The 16,437-nt window shown below is 45.9% G+C and overlaps 1 protein-coding gene across 27 annotated transcripts in view; it reads left to right on the top strand.

Moving 5' to 3' along the window:
• LOC146813293 (uncharacterized) overlaps nt 1-16,437 on the top strand; it is a 455,769-nt gene that overhangs the window by 402,326 nt on the left and 37,006 nt on the right. For all 27 annotated transcript variants that reach the window (XM_085620134.1, XM_085620133.1, XM_085620117.1 and 24 more), the window contains 2 exons: nt 13,345-13,434; nt 15,401-15,579. In XM_085620134.1, the coding sequence (XP_085476260.1) occupies nt 13,345-13,434; nt 15,401-15,579 (269 nt within the window). The remainder of the gene's footprint in view (nt 1-13,344; nt 13,435-15,400; nt 15,580-16,437) is intronic.

Below are 16,437 nucleotides of genomic sequence, written 5' to 3'. Positions count from 1 at the left end.
TCTGTTTGACACACATGAAGACGTAAAATACCCAACCTTCGGCGCCAGGTTTCCACACCCGTTGTCCAAGGGCAATGCGATATGGATCAACTGGTCAGGCAGATTTGCATTCGCTTTTCCGCCATTCCCTCTGATTCCACTAGTGGTACGCAAGCTCCGACAACAGTCTCTCAAACTGATCCTAGTAGCTCCCACATGGGCATGCCAGCCGTGGTTCACAACATTGTTGGAACTCTCTCTAGTTTCACACCAAAAGCTACGCCTGTCCCCATCCCCACTAACGCAGAACCATGGAGAGATCAGATATCCAGATCCAGGTCAGCTGAATCTAGTGATGTGGCTCCTGAAGTCCTAGAGTTCGGTTATCTAAACCTACCACCGGACTGTATGAACATCATTAAAGAGGCCAGATGCCCTACTACTAAAGCTTGCTATGCTGCAAAATGGAAACGATTTGCCTTTTACTGCACAAACAACGATATTGACCCACTGGATGCCTCCATCCAGAACATCATTTGCTACTTACTACACTTGCAAAGATGTAATTTAACATATTAATCCATACGTTTACATCTAGCTGCACTTGGTGCTTATCTACAAAACCGACAACATTTGTCACTTTTTAGAGTCCCTGCAATTAAAGCCTTCATGGAGGACCTGAAAAGAATCATTCCTCCCAGATTACCACCCTCTCCGGTATGGAATCTAAACGTTGTTCTTACTAGGCTCATGGGACCCCCATTTAAACCTCTTCATAAATGCGTACTGCAATTCCTCACCTGGAAAGTAGCTTTCCTTATTGCAGTCACCTCTCTTAGAAGAGTAAGTGAGATCCAGGCTTTAACCATACAAGAACCATTCTTACAAATACATGATAACAAGGTGGTTCTCAGAACAAACCCAAAATTCCTTCCTAAAGTCATCTCTGCTTTTCATCTTAACCAATCGGTGGAGTTACCAGTGTTTTTTCAAAACCCATACTCCATAGCAGAGAGAGCTCTTTCCACCTTAGACGTAAAGAGAGCCCTACTTTATTACATTGACAGAACTAAATCTTTTCGCAAGACAAAACAATTGTAGCTTTCTCCCCACCACATAAAGGTAACCCCATCTCCAAAGCCGGGATTGCAAGGTGGATCGTTAAATGTATCCAAATATGCTACCAAAAGGCTAAACGCACATTGACAATTCCCCCTGGAGCGCACTCCACATGCAAACTAGGGGCCTCCATGGCTTTCTTAGGGAACATTCCCCTAGAAGACATTTGTAAAGCAGCAACATGGTCTACACCACACACCTTCACTAAACACTATTGTGTTGACGTGCAAGCCAAGCAACAAGCTTCTGTGGGCCAGGCTGTTCTTAAAACTCTCTTTCAGACTACTGCAACCGAGACAGGTGACCACCGCTAGGGGAGATACTGCTGTACAGTCTATGCTAGTGTGTGATCTGCAGCTCGTATGCCTCAAACGGAAAATGCTACTTACCCGTATGCATCTCTTCTTGACATGTAGAGCTGCAGATCCACACATGCCCACCCACCTCCCTGGGACCTGTATCTGTTCCAGTTCTATCTTACTTAGATATACACACATGGACATCTTTTTCTTTCTACTAACTCCATCATTTCCCATCATGGCGAAAAACAATCTAAGGATGGAGTCGATGCCCATGGGCACTATCGTCCAAGGGAGGAGTCACCTATCTCGTGACTACAAAGACTTCTCCCAAGACAACAACAAGGTGCAGGCCTCTGAGCCCAACACCAGATGGCGATCTAATGCTATTGTGTGGATCTGCAGCTCTACATGCAAAGAACAGATGCATACTGGTAAGTAGTATTTTCCTTACTCACTAACCCATTCATTCAGTAAGACATGTTTAATCACCCACTTATACAGTCAGTCACGCACCTACTAAATGATCTATTCAGACACTCATACACCCACTCATACTTCAATACACCTTGGGGTATGTATATATATATATATATATATATATATATATATATATATATATATATATATGTGTTCAAGGCATATGAGCTGCAGATTACACACTGTGCATAGATCGCCATCTGGTGTTGGGCCCGGATGTTGAAGTTGTTTTTCTCTTGGAAAGTCTTTAGAATTCACGAGGTATGTGACTCCTCCTTTGGATCGTATTGCGCATGGGCTTCGGCTCCATCCTCAGATTGTTTTTTTCCGCCATCGGGCTCGGATGTGATCTTCGCGCTCCACTTCCGAACAGTTTCCAGTTCTTCTATCGACGCACAATCCTCACCCCAATTTGCAGTATTGTTTTCGATCGTGATCTCCACACTCGGCGCGGCACTCATCGATCAAGACCTTCGATTCCAGTCGTCGACGACGGCCTTCGGGCCTACCAAAGCTCCGGTCCTGGCTAATGGAAAGGACTCCCTTCAAGAAGTGCCCTCGATGTGGGTCTAAATTCCCCCACACCGATCTTCACGAAGTATGTAACCTCTGCCTCTCCCCTGAACACGAGGCTCGAGACTGTCAGGCGTGCAAGTCCTTCCGGTCCAAGAAAACCATTCGAGACCGAAGGGCACGAAGAACTATGGCATACTCGTTGACGGCAATTCCGGACAACATCTTCGGGGAAGGCTTTGACGCTCCAGAAGGACAACACACCGATGAGGGCCTCGTCAGCGCCTCCGAAGCCGATGATTCAGATGTGGAGGATATCACTCCGGCACAGAGGGTCTTGAGTACCGAAGTCCCCCCCCCACACCCTCGACGGCACCGAAAAAGGCTTCGGTCTCGCCTTCACCTCCAGGCCTAGACAAGACCAAATACACTGCTTCCCACACCGCACCTTCGGGACCGGTAAAGAAGCCTATTAAGCCTTCCGGCGGCTCGGGCTCGAGCCAGCCCACCGTCGGTGCCGAGAAACACTCCTCCGCACTGACGCTGAAAAAGAAAAGGGCCTCCTCCTCGGCACCGAGCTCCATACCGAAACACTCGGCGCCGAAAACCAGCTCCAGCTCCTCGGTACCGACACCATCCCCGGAACCGAGCAAAAAACACAAGGCCACTGACACCGATATCTCGAAGATGAAAACCATCTCGGCACCGAGTAAACAGACAGCCCTTTCCAGGCCGCATAGTTCCAAACAGCGGACTAGCGCAGACTCTAAAACAAGAAAACCAACGGCCCGATGCCTTCGGCGCCGACGGACAAACCACCCTCGGAAGAACTTTTTACACCTGATCCATTGCAAAAGACATTGATCAAGGACCCCAAAACCGGACATTTGATGCTCAGCATCAAAAAGAGACAGCTGGAAAGCCTGCCCCAGCTCCATCTCCAAAGAGAAAAGATTGTGGTACCTCCCCTTTCAGAATGCCTTCACCGCCTCCTCCACCCCCTCCACCTTCCCTTCCTCCACCTTCTCCTTCTCCCCCCCCACCTCTTCATTCCCCCACACCCTCTCTGGATGATGATAATGATGATGTCTATGATGACATAGGGGACGTGCCCCATGACCTACCTACAGGGGACCCCACTTCCACAGGCTCCCCAGACCCATGGGACGACTATAACATCCCTGACATTCCTAACGTCCCTCAAGATGATCTCTACCCTTCGAGACCATCCCCACCAGAAGACTCATTAGGGTTCAGCCACTTACTCCAAAGGGCTGCACACTATCACGGGGTGGATCTCCATACCAACCCCTTGGAGGAGGACTTCCTTCTCGATACTTTTGACACCACGCATAGGGCCACCTCCATACTGCCCATGCTCAAAGGAGTTATCAAACACGCGCCGGAGGTCTTTAAAGACCCAGTCAGAGCCAGGGTCACTAACCCGCGCATTGACAAAAAATATAAAGCCGCCCCTACAGATCCCGCCTACATCAGAGGACCAGCACCACTAGATTTCCTAGTAGTGTCTACAGCACGAAAGAGGGCCAACTCCCAAGCGTCAGGCGAAGCACCACCAACTGACAAAGAGTCAAAACTCTTGGACGCATCCAGCAAGCGCACTGCATCCCAAGCTGCCAACATATGGCGTATCGCTAATACACAAGCGCTACTGGCAAGATACGACAGGGCCCATTATGAAGAACTAGAAGCCATAATGCAACACCTCCCTGACAAATATAAAAATAGGGCAAATGAGTTAATTCAGGAGGGCAAAACCATTACCAATACCTTCATCCGCTGTGCCCTAGATGCAGCTGACACCGCCTCTAGAGCCATTAATACCAGCATCCTCCTCCGTCGCCTTGCCTGGCTAAGGATCTCAGGTTTTAAACCAGAAGTGCAAGCTTTCATCCTGAACGACCCCTTTGACCAGGAACATCTGTTCGGCCCAAAAGTGGATGAGGCCCTAGAAAAAATGAAAAAAGACACCGATACGGCAAAGTCTATGGGAGCCTTAAAATCACACTCTCCAAGGCGCTCCTTTCGCCACTCTTCCTTTCGGAGCAAATCCAGAGGCTACTCCTCTGACACCACTTCCACCTAATATAAGGCCCCTACCCAATCCACCTTTACAAGGGGTTACCAAAGAGGCGGCTACAGAGGCAACAATAATAAAGGCAGAGGCAAGACAAACACAGCCCACTCTGCCTCTGCACCTACCCAATGACTCCCCTCCACTCCCCCCAGACCATCCCACTCCGGTCGGGGGCAGACTCCAAAATGTCCTTCCTGTCTGGACTACCATCACCTCAGACAAATGGGTAATGCAAATAATTTGGTCAGGCTACTGCCTAGAACTAATATCTACCCCCCCAAACATTCCACCCAGACAACGCCCAATGTCACAGGAACATCTAACACTACTAAAGCAGGAGGTAATCTCCCTCCTACAAAAGGGGGCGATAGAACGGGTTCCTACCAACCAACAAAATATGGGGGTCTACTCCCTATATTTTCTCATTCCAAAAAGGGACGACACTCTACGGCCCATCCTAGACCTCAGGCCCCTAAACCGATACATACACTCAGACCATTTGCACATGGTAATACTTCAGCAGGTACTTTCACTGCTCTCCCACAACGATTTCCTGACCACTTTAGACCTCAAAGACGCCTATTTCCGCATTCCTGTTCACAGGAAGTTCCTCAGATTTGTAGTGGATGGCCAACACTACCAATTCAAAGAACTCCCATTTGGAGTCACAACAGCACCACGAGTATTCACCAAGTGCCTAGCAGTAGTGGCAGCACACCTGCGGAGACAACACATCCATGTCTTCCCATACCTAGACGACTGGCTAATAAAGGCCAGTTCATACAACCAGTGTGTACAACACACGCACGCCACTATCCAGGTACTTCACCAACTGGGCTTCACAGTAAACCACGCAAAGTCCCATCTCCAACCGTCCCACGTAAAACAATATCTGGATGCCACTATAGACACCTCAAGAGCCCTAGCCTACCCCACTCTTGCCAGGATAGCAAGCATTCAGGCTCTACGCGCCAAATTTCAGCCACAACACTCTCTTCCAGCTCGAGTGTTCTTGCAACTAATAGGGATGATGGCCTCTTGCATATTCATAGTACCTCACGCAAGACTCCAGATGCGTCCTCTCCAAGAGTGCTTAGCGCACCAATGGAACCAGGCCCAGGGTCAATTAACAGATCTGGTGTTGGTAGACGGTCGTACCCATCGCTCTCTGCAGTGGTGGACCACCAAAAACCTTTCCAAAGGGCGACCGTTCCTGGACCCGGTTCCTCAGATAGTACTGACAACGGACGCATCGCTCTCCGGCTGGGGAGCTCACCTATTACATCACACCATGCAGGGCAGATGGACACCTCAACAAAAGTTACTCCACATCAACCATCTGGAGTTACTAGCCCTCTTTTTAGCCCTAAAATCTTTTCAGACACAGATTTCAGGCAAGGCAGTCCTAGTCTGCACAGACAACATGACAGCCATGTACTATATACAAAAACAAGGCGGCACACACTCTCCACAGCTCTCTCAGCTAGCACAGAGCATATGGAGATGGGCCTTACCCCAGAAAATCTTTCTCCTAGCCCAACATGTCCCAGGAGTCCAAAACACCATGGCAGATCTGCTCAGCACACAAACGCAACAACTCCACAAGTGGGAACTCCACCCGCAAGTTCTTCACCCGTAGTTTCAAATGTGGGGGCATCCACAGTTAGACCTCTTCGCCACCCACGAAAACGCCAAATGCCCAAGCTTCGCCGCCAGATATCCACACCCATTGTCCAAAGGCAATGCGATATGGATGAACTGGTCAGGCAGATTTGCATACGCTTTTCCGCCTCTCCCACTCATTCCATTAGTGGTACACAAACTAAAACAACACTCCCTCACGCTAATCCTAGTAGCTCCAACTTGGGCCAGACAACCGTGGTATACCACACTGCTGGAACTATCTGTAGTACCCCACCAAACGTTACACCTCTCTCCACACCTCTTAACCCAGAACCATGGAGAGATCAGGCACCCGGACCCAGCTCAGCTCAACCTTGCGATCTGGCTCCTGAAATCCTAGAATTCGGTTATCTAAATCTTCCCCCTGACTGCATGAACGTCATTAAAGAAGCTAGGCGACCCACCACTAGAACATGCTACGCAGCCAAGTGGAAACGTTTTGTTGTCTATTGTCACAACAATACCTTTAATCCCCTAGATGTGTCCATTCAACACATCATAGGCTATTTACTACACCTACAAAGATGCAATCTAGCCTATACGTCCATTAGACTGCTCCTTGCAGCCATAGCAGCTTATCTACAAAACAGGCAACATCTATCACTTTTTAGAGTACCTGCCATTAAAGCCTTCATGGAAGGCCTCAAACGGATAATTCCCCCCCAGGGTGCCACCCTCACCAGTGTGGAACCTAAATATCGTTCTCACCAGACTAATGGGGCCTCCCTTCGAACCTTTACACAAATGTGAACTTCAATTCCTAACATGGAAAACCGCCTTTCTTGTAGCCATCACTTCCCTCAGAAGGGTCAGTGAGATACAAGCACTTACCATTCAAGAACCTTTTCTCCAAATGCACCATAACAAGGTTGTTCTCCGTACCAACCCAAAATTCCTCCTTAAAGTCATTTCTCCTTTTCACCTAAACCAATCTGTAGAACTACCGGTATTCTTCTCGCAACCACAGACCGTTGCAGAAAGAGCTCTTCACACATTAGATGTCAAACGAGCCTTACTCTACTACATCGAGAGAACACAAACTTTTCGTAAGACCAAACAACTGTTTGTCTCTTTCTCACCACCACACAAAGGCAACCCCATCTCCAAGTCGGGGATAGCTAGGTGGATTGTCAAATGCATTCAGATTTGCTACCACAAAGCAAAACGAACGCTATCCGTTCACCCTAAAGCCCACTCTACACGTAAAAAAGGGGCTTCAATGGCATTTTTTGGGAACATCCCATTAGATGATATCTGCAGAGCATCTACATGGTCACACTTTCACTAAACACTATTGTGTAGATGTGCAAACTAAGCAACAGGCTAGTGTGGGCCAGGCTGTACTTAAAACATTATTTCAAACCACTGCAACAGATACGGGTGGTCGCCGCTAAGGATGGGTACTGCTATATAATCTATGCACAGTGTGTAATCTGCAGCTCATATGCCTCGAACGGCAAATGCTACTTACCAGTATGCATCTGTTCTTGGCATGTAGAGCTGCAGATCCACACACGCCCACCGCCTCCCCGGCTGCCTTTATCGGTTCCAGTTTATCTTATTTAGATACAACACACATGGGCATCTTCACTGTTATTACTACGCTCCATCTTTCCCTGCTGGCGAAAAACAATCTGAGGATGGAGCCGAAACCTATCGCAATACGATCCAAAGGAGGAGTAACATACCACGTGACTTCCAAAGACTTTCCAAGAGGAAAAACAACTGCAAACATCCGGGTCCGACACCAGATGGCGATCTATGCACAGTGTGTAGATCTGCAGCTCTACATGCCAAGAACAGATGCATACTGGTAAGTAGCATTTGCCTTTTCAAATGCTCTGGCACAAAACTGTGCATACGCAGGTGTACATGGGCAAGTACAAAATGAAAAAACACACTCTTACTTTCTTGTTTTCTTTGCAGACTGGATGCATTTTATTAATGCCTAAATCACTTGTATGAATGCAGTCGCTATACTATTAAGTCTTTAAGTCAGAGCCACTGGAATTATGGGACAGGGGAGCACCAAATTTTGCATTAGGGTTGACTTAATTTATCAGCAATAAAAAGAAAATTATGCATTGTAATGCGGTGCATTTTGAGCCAGCATTACTGCATTATTTTGTCTTTTTTTTGTACACATGTTAAAACTGTCTGGGCAAGTGTTCACCTCATAATTAACAGTATTAATAGCCAAATACCGCAACAATAGGCAATTGAAAGGCGACCAGTCCACTCTGGCAAGGGGACCTCCACTGTGCTGGAACACGTCGCTGCATTTTTAGCAATTTTTGATCCATATGAGCTAGAAACAATTTTTTGTTAAAGTCTGCAAATTATTAAGCAGATTATAAATTATGTGGCAAATGTGTGAAGAAGACCTGTAATTCACTTAGTGCTAAAGGACATAATTTCTTTGGAAATGCATGGAAACTTCTGCCAGTGTCTACGTTTAGCCAAAAGATGTTTACAATCTGGATTTGTATTTCCATTATGAGGCACCTGTGCAGGTAATTTGTGCTGTCAAAATTACTACCTGAGGATGTGGGGATTCTGTGGGGTTCACCAACCACCCCTCCTTTTCCGCTGTACTATTGTGAGTTTAGCAGGTCTGATGGGGGAGAGGGTGTGGCCTAACGGCTAGAGCGGCCAACCTCGAAGCTGGGTAAGCCGTGACTGTGTTAAAGCGGGACCGTTAAGTGCCAAAATTAAACGTGCTGTTGGCTATAAAGCCAGGACTGGTTGAAATCGCCTCACGTGACCTCTAGGAAGCAGTGTATTTTTTCAAGCATCACTTTTCTTAACAAATCGGTACACGTGAGTTGTAGCCTTAGGTTCGCTTCAACACACTCCCGCCATCTTCCTGCAGCTGAACAACTGGGGCTGACTTGAAAGTAACCTCCGTGGTATGGGGCCAGCGGACAAGGTCAGCCTCAATTAAACCAATTAAATGAGAACATATCAAACGTGATTTGATAACTGTACTGCGCATATTTAATTATGTAGGCATATAGCGATCAGGCACAGAGGGAGTAAATTGGTTGGTGATACACGTTCCGCCTCTTTTTTTCTGCGTGGTTCAAAACTTGACTTTCGTAGACACAAACATCGCCTGCAATTTTACACATGACTATTTAAGACGTTCTTCCTTGCCCAGCCTCAAAATGCTATGGCAAACAGCATCTTGTTTTTTTTTACGTTACAAATAACCGGGGAAAGTCACTATGCCCAAATCACAACCTACTCTGTGAATAAACTAAAAATGCTCCACTCTAACAAGCTAGCAGTCAACTGCCTCACTTATGCTAGGATTAGCAGGAACGGGGTAATGGAAAAAAGATCCTCCTTTCCCGAATTCAGTCACCCTACACACCCTACTAAATGCACTGATCCTCAGGTTATAAACAAGGAAAAGGCCCTATCGATTATCTATCAAAAAACCCGCTCCATGATTAAACACCAACTAGACATACACAACCTGCTGATGACGGAGAAGCCAGATATCCTACTACTAACAGAAACCTGGCTAACACAGGATTCCGCCCCTGATATTCTAGTAGCACTACCTAACGAGTTCTACATTCTCCAAGCCAACCGCCCTCATGGAAAAAAGGGGGGGGGGGGTGGCAGCTATAGTGCACCAAGTCTTTAAATTCACAGCACTTACTCCCCTAGACATACCACAAGTAGACAACCTAGTGATTAAACTAGAATCTGACTTTGTCCCCCTTGGGTCATAAGGGAAGCCTTTACGGCTTGCCCAAGCCCAGCCATGACCCTTCTAAATGAGTCACTGTCCCAGGGTTATGTACCGGATACCCTTAAGGAGGCCTCTGTCATCCCCCTCCTAAAAAAGCCAGGAGCAGACCCAAAAATCCTAACCAACTACCGACCTATCTCACTGCTCCCTTATTTGGCCAAACTACTCAAAGTCCGTGTAGCCAAAAGCCTATCTGCCTTTCTGGAGCCGACCGATTACCTGGATGCACACCAAGCAGGCTTCCCCCCGCTCACTCCACAGAATCAGTGATACTATCAGTATTGGATACCCTGAGAGACAAAGGCAGATAGAGGCTCCCCGCAAGCCCTGGTGCTGCTGGATCTCTCAGCTGCCTTTGGCACGGTCGACCATAACATCCTGATTAACCGTGTCAGGGATGCGGGTATCCAAGGAGCAGCCCTCGAATGGACCAGATCCTTCTTAACAAACTGATCTCAGGCAGTCCGCCTTGGCTGTTTCACGACCCCCAAAGATTAAAACTACTTGTGGTGTTCCCCAGGGATCCTCACTCTCCCCTCACTTTTTCAATCTATACCTTCTCCCGATGATCCACGCACTGAAAGAAAGGAATGTTCAAACCTTCAACTACGCGGATGATTTCCAACTGGTACTCCCTTTCAATAACTCCCCGGCCACCACTCACGAATTCCAGATGACGATGCTGTTCATCCGTGACTGGATGGACAGCAATCATCTGAAATTAAACCCAGATAAAACGGCAGTGATTCCCACGAGAGGCTCACTGAACCCCTGGAGCTCCCAATTCTGGCCTAAAGAGCTGGGACAGCCCCCCACTCCATCCACACATGGCAAAACCCTGGAAGTCATAATTAATAATGATCTCACCATGAAAACCCAAATAGGATCCGTAATTTCAACTTGCGTCTTCCAATTAAGACAAATAAAGAAAATCAGCAGGTTTCTAACACAGGATGCAAAAATACAGGCAGTTCTTGCCATGGTGATAACCCACATTGACTACGCCAATTCTTTATACTTTGGCATCCCGACTTACCTCACCCATCGTCTCCAACTGGTACAGAACCAGGTGGCCAGAATGATTCTTCAGGAAAACAGACACCAACACGTCTCTCCCCTCCTGAAGAAGCTACACTGGCTCCCTATATCCCAGAGATGCGCCTTCAAGGTGGGATGCATTATCTTTAAATCTCTGAATGGCAGAAACCCCAAATTTATCAATAGCTTGATCAACAGGTACACTCCAACCCGCAACCTGAGATCCGCCCATATGCACCTCCTGATAACACCCCCCTTTAAACAGAAACGCTTTGGTGGAACAAGGTTTTCAACACTAGGTCCCAGATATTGGAACTCCCTGCCCCTAGAGATCAGATCCTGCACAGACCTCATGACCTTCCGCAAACTTCTAAAAACATGGCTATTTAGACAGGCATTCGAGTAACGTATCACCCTAACACCTCCCAGAGCAGCGCCAAGAAACCAATCCGGTGTACGTGCGCTATACAAATTAAGTATAACATAAATAACATAAAAAGAACGCACCCTTGCTATCCTACACTCGGCTTTGCCGTCTCGTTTCCCAAACGCGAATGAGCAGAGTGTCGGTGATTGCGCAAATCTCTGCTGAAGCACTGATACTCACTGGACAAAGCGGGCGCTGCCATAGGGGATTCTATTTCCAACAGGGCGGGAGAGTGTGCTTTACTTGCTACATTCAGACACCTTTTATAGTTGTGCGGTAATGGTACAAATGCATGGCACCATGTTGCCATATATTTTTTAACAGATTTTGAGCGATGCTATGTGTCTGATTAGAAGGCTGACTTGTAAATCACAGAAATACTCTGAAAATTTACCAGCAGCAAATAGCCGGTGGTACCAATGTGATCCTTTTATTGTACCGCCTGGAGGTGCTACACATGTGTACCTCAATGCATGCGACGCAACACACCATAAAAGGAGACCTCAGATCCTCGGCACACATAGTTTAACCCAGACAACTTCTTGTGCTCAAAAGGCAGATGTGTTCAGTGCGAGTGCCTACAAGCACCAGTGGAATCTTCCTGAATGAGGAACTCAAGGTGAGAAAATTAAATTTCTGAAGAAGTCCCCGCGAGGTTTGGTCCTAACCAGACATCGATATCACTGAAAGACAAAACGATCCCTGCACCTAAACCCGAGAGTTTCCTTCAACGTCACCCTGTAATGCAGCCAAAAACCGATCCAGACCCACTTAGCCCGTGAATTATCGCCCGAATCAATGATAATCTGAAGCGTAAATGTGCCTGCTGCCGCAGCGAGACCGGGGATTAGACCTGGAGCAGTTTTGCATTAGTCAAAGCCTGTCCGGGGCGCTCTGCTCGCTGCCTGCCCAGGCAGACCGGAAATAGTCCGTTTCTTACAGGCTGTCTTGTTTTGGCTACCCCTGGTTCGTTTGTCAAGAGATTTATACTCCCCGCCTATGTAAACATTGCAAGTAAGGCGCTCTCGCCTGGAGTCCTTTGCTTATCCCCTTCCAGGACTCTCCATGTTTGTGTAACTGTATGTATAGGTGAGCACACACACAGGGCATATACTTACAGAAGGTGAATATACATTTATACCCATGTACCTTTATTAATCCCAATATACACAATCATGCCTACTTGTCTCACCTTTTTGATTTTCACTTGATGCGAGGCACAAGATGGCTGCCAACACTTCCTGGTTTGGAGTATTGGCAGCCAATCAGAGGCAAGCTCGTGCTTGGGAGGAGATGTGTGGTTAGGCTCCGCCGAGATATCAAACGTTTTTTAAAAACAAATTCTCAGGAACTACTGAACGGATTTACACCATTTAAAAAAAGGAAATTAACAAGGGGAAAACGCGTTTTGGGACCCCCATTTTTCTCGGGCCACGCTTGATGAATCACCCTGAATCTTTCAAGACAGGAGCTGACCGGAGTGGGCTACTAGTTTTGAAAAATTCGCGAAGATTCGTCAACCGGCGCCAAAGTTATTGGGAAAACTGAAAACGCTTTTCCTATGGAAACTAGGTCCTAACTATAACTACCTACTGGCGACCGCCCGTAGGTAATATATACACACACACATTGGGGAACTACCTGTTACATTTTATTACATATATGCCTTTAAGATACGTGAGTTTTCAACACATTTTCATTGTAAAGGCATGCGTGGTACAGTCATACATTACTCTCCCAGCCAACATGTCATTTCGAATTGTTTAAATGCAGGCTTCATCTTTTATATGTGTAATCCTGAAAAAATGTTAGCTCAAATCATTTTATTAGTGAGGAGATGGAATAAATGACTGGTTTCTTAGTCTTTCTGGCATGTCCCTCTGCTGTGGGCATGTAGAGATCTCTCTTGAAACCAGATGAGTGACATGCTTCCTATTTTTTTCAGGGCTGTGGAACAGTGCTTTCTTTTGGAAGTGGACAGCAGTGGCTTTTGGCCTCATCAATCTCATTACGTTTTCTGTGGTTATTTTTAAGTGTAAGTGTTGGAGTGGACCGCTTGCCTTTGTACTCTGTGCACTCATCTGGGAATCTTACAGTGCACCTCTCCTCTTAAATAGATTTTCTATGTTCTTCTTTTCTTTTGTGTTTGCATCCAAGGCTCTGTGTTTTACATGCACATATTCTGTGCCTATATACTATACTCTGACATTCCATCAGCCGTCTTTGGGGCCCTGCTACGATTATGATGCTGAGTTTTGGGTCCTTTTCTACACTTGAAAAATCCCTACATCATAAGCACTGTCTTCTTGAATTTTAATCTCAGGTGTGGTCTAATCTCTTTTTTTCAATCTGAGAAAAACAGGCATTATCTTCTTTCCTGCAGTCCGTCAGCTTCCTCGCCACTGTCTTCACTCGTTCTCTTCTCCTTCCACAAACTCCTTTCCCCTAGAGCGCCTTTTAAACCAGAATTCTCAAATGAATTTTTCAAATCATCTATCAGCTACTTCTTGGGATTCAGGCTTTCTTATCTTTGTAAGTTCTTTACATTTAGCAATTGTATTTTTTTGCCTCTAAATTTTCAATTTGTAACTTCCTCTCTTGTCTCGGCTGTTACTCTTATCTTGCTGTTAGCCATCCACACTAGTCTTTCAGTGTTTGGTAATCTAAATGTCCTGCATTCTTTTTAAACTCCAAGTGCCGCGCTTTTCTTCTTTCGCCTCTTTGCTGGAGTCCTTTTTGTAAGTCTTCCCTTTCTAAGTACGTGTTCTGTATCTGGATGTATTTATACTCTTTAGCACTTTTTTTGGTCTCTAAGGATTATACGTCTAATCTGTCCTTGATGATTATATTCTCTATTCTTGCTTCCAGTTCTTCAGCTAGAATGCCACTTACAACTTAACTTTTTCTTCTGCTTCTGGTATGTCTCCAAAATGTTATCTTTCTTTATTCCTCTGTTTCTATGTTTATGACCTTACTCTGTCACTTTGTGGAAAGGTCAATGTATACATGTACTATCAGTTTCAATGTGTCAAATTGAAGTGTGGAGTTGTTTCTCAGCAGTGCTGAATTTGTAAATAAAAAATAAATGAAGGGGCCCAAAGTTTGTGTGAGGCGCCTGTCGCTAGAACTGCTTGATGTCGGGGTTGCTGAATACCAGGGCTGCCTGGTCTGGACTCCATTTCATTCATCTCTCTTCCGCCACCCAATGCTTTGAGGCTGTTTATCTCACTTTTGCATGATGTTTTTATTTCTTGCTTTCTCCCGTTGTCACTGTTTTCCAATATTTCTCTTTGTGTCTTTTTTCTCCCTTTTCTGACTTTTGCTTTCTTGCTCATGGTCTAGATATGATGATGAAAAATATGTCCCGATCCCCAAACATGGGTGCCAGTACCTAGCAACTGAACCACTAGCACAAATTAAGCTCTGGTTCTTAGTCTGTAACTATTGTGCTGAAAGGTATCATCATCAAGATAGTGCATATTGACTTCCAGAAGAACATCAGTGTTTCATAAATATCATCACAGCCCAAAAGAAATAAAAGAAATGGGAGAACAGGCGCTGTGGAGGCATGTAGTGATGTCATGGGGAGGACCATGAGCATCCAATTTATTTGTTACTCTGGGCATTCTAATTTTAATTTTTTTTTTATATTGGGTGGGTCTTATGGAATTGAGATAATTTCCAACACTGATTTTTCAAGACTTGGGGCATGATTTGGAGTTTGACAGATGTGTTGCGATAACGTTACAAACAGGACAGATATCCTGTCTGCCATATTACAAGAGAGTAACCAAAATTAACTCAAAATGAGGCCCTTGATCCCAGCCAGGTTTCATGAGAGTTAAAAATTCTGTTGCTGCTCACAAATTTCAGTTGATCCTTAGCTAGAGAGAAAGACCCCTTTTGGCACGGGGCACATTTGGCCTCACATGGCCTCCTGGCTTGGACCGTTGATCAGTGCCTGGATTGTAACACAGTTATGCTTCTCTGTCCATGTTTAGCGATCGAAGGTCCATCTGCTGTACTTTTAAGAAGCGACAATGGTTGTTATCGTACCGACTGGATGCCGTCAATGAATAAATATTTCTGGAACAAAGAGAAGACGGATTGGAACACATCGTCGAGGTTGTGTCAAGAGAAGAATGGCACACTGGCTGTACTCCATGATGAATCACAAGTGGTATGGAAATAGCACTGATTTGTTGTACAGCTTCATTTTCAGTGGCTGGCACCTTCACCAGAGGGCCTTGATGCTCATAGCCTGAGGCTTGTGTTTCGTGTGTGTGCTGAATGTATAGTTGCCATTCTCAAAATGGTAAACTTGGACTGTGTGCGTTTCCTTGTCCATGATCCTAGAGAAGTCAGACCCTCTATTCACTACGCATTGACATGCTCCAGAGCGAAGGTGCCTCATATCAGGGAAAATATCTATTTTTGTGCATGCACAAATTCGCACAATGAATGTCTGCACGCACATAATGTGCTGTGTATGTTTACATGTATCTTCTCAGGTGGCAGATCTGCACTTGGTGGGTGGGCCCAGTGGTGTGGCAGACACAGATCCAGCCCATCTTTCAGTCAATGATGGAAGTGCTGAGATGTTCACCTAGCATACCTCCCATTTCCAGTGGTGGTCCTCTACTGGTGCAGAGCTGTCACAGGGGAAGGTGCAAAGATGTTAAGGTACTGCCTTGGCCTATATTTTTATAAGTGTGCATGTGGCGGCAATAGCATCTTATTTACCAAACTGAGAACATGAATCTGTTTTTAGGAATCCTGTAGTTTGTTAATTTGTGAAAGTCTGAAGATGGAAATATTTGTAGGTAAATAATAGAGTTTTGTTGCACGCACAGCACTGGTAGTATCACCTCTTTATATTAAACTGTCCTCCTGTTGCATACGTTAACTGACCCATAAAAAGCGGTTAAGAGATCTAACGTAGATCTGAGTACGTAAGAAGCGGCCTTTTCTACTACATTGGCAAAGCCAAATCTATCTATTGCTCCACAACGCATATGCTTGATTCCTTTTCACAACA

This window comes from Triturus cristatus, chromosome 7 (assembly GCF_964204655.1).
Source record: "Triturus cristatus chromosome 7, aTriCri1.1, whole genome shotgun sequence".
Classification (NCBI taxonomy): domain Eukaryota; kingdom Metazoa; phylum Chordata; class Amphibia; order Caudata; family Salamandridae; genus Triturus; species Triturus cristatus.
The sequence above is the reverse complement of the archived record's forward strand: the minus strand, read 5'-3'. Positions and strand labels throughout refer to the sequence as shown.